Here is a 792-nt window from a genome sequence, read left to right on the forward strand (position 1 = left end):
CCATATTTTATGCATTTTCCCTGGTGGCATGTGGTTAATGGAGGGAACCACACAATAGCCACAGAGATAAACTGTTTATAAATTTTATCATTTAGCCTCTAGTAATAAAAAGGAATTCAACATTAATGGATCCCAAAGGGTAAACAATACAATGAAATTTATGTAACAGTTGAAATCAAAATTACAGACCAAACACACTTACGCTGGATTAGCAAAAAAGCCCATGTACTGAGCGTCGTCTCCGCATGGGCATTCTCCATCTTCATACTGATCCCAAGCCGAGCAATTACGAGCAAGGAAGTATGTGTCATCTATGCCATAACTGATGCTCTCTAGATAGTAGGTATATGCTAGTTCATGGTCACAGCCAATGTCACCTGCAGTGGCAAAAAAATTATTTAAACTAGATGATAGTCCAACTTCTTTCACATTAAAAGAAGAAGAAGCAGAAAAAAAACAGATAATCTGAGAGGAGAGATGGTAGAGAGAAAAAAAAGGATAAAATTGTCAACTTTCATTGAGTAACATATTTCTTACTGTGGTATGATATGAAATGTGCACACACCTGACACACCTTTGCAGGCTGGCTGATGCTCTCCTCCATTTGGCCAGAAATCGCTGTGGCCTAAATTCTCATTGATGCCATAACAGTCCTAGGAAAAATTATTGATATTTCCTTATTCATCTCCCTTTCAGGTCATGACAACAAGCATCATAACATTGAAAGTGACAACAGGAATCATTATGTAATGATATCAATTATGAAAGTACGAGATCATGACAATGCTTGCA

At 37.2% G+C, this 792-nt stretch overlaps 1 protein-coding gene across 2 annotated transcripts in view; it reads right to left on the reverse strand.

Moving 5' to 3' along the window:
- Nucleotides 1-792, reverse strand: part of LOC119591483 (pancreatic lipase-related protein 2-like) — an 8,665-nt gene that overhangs the window by 1,076 nt on the left and 6,797 nt on the right. Inside the window, exons 7-8 of one of the 2 annotated variants that reach the window (XM_037940227.1) lie at nt 575-653; nt 203-377 (exon numbers count right to left, since the gene is read on the reverse strand). In XM_037940227.1, coding sequence (XP_037796155.1) covers nt 203-377; nt 575-653 — 254 coding nt within the window. Of the gene's footprint in view, nt 1-202; nt 378-565; nt 654-792 lie in introns of both variants that reach the window. The other variant, XM_037940226.1, reaches the window with a different exon arrangement.

The sequence above is a fragment of the Penaeus monodon genome, chromosome 28, assembly GCF_015228065.2.
Source record: "Penaeus monodon isolate SGIC_2016 chromosome 28, NSTDA_Pmon_1, whole genome shotgun sequence".
NCBI lineage: Eukaryota > Metazoa > Arthropoda > Malacostraca > Decapoda > Penaeidae > Penaeus > Penaeus monodon.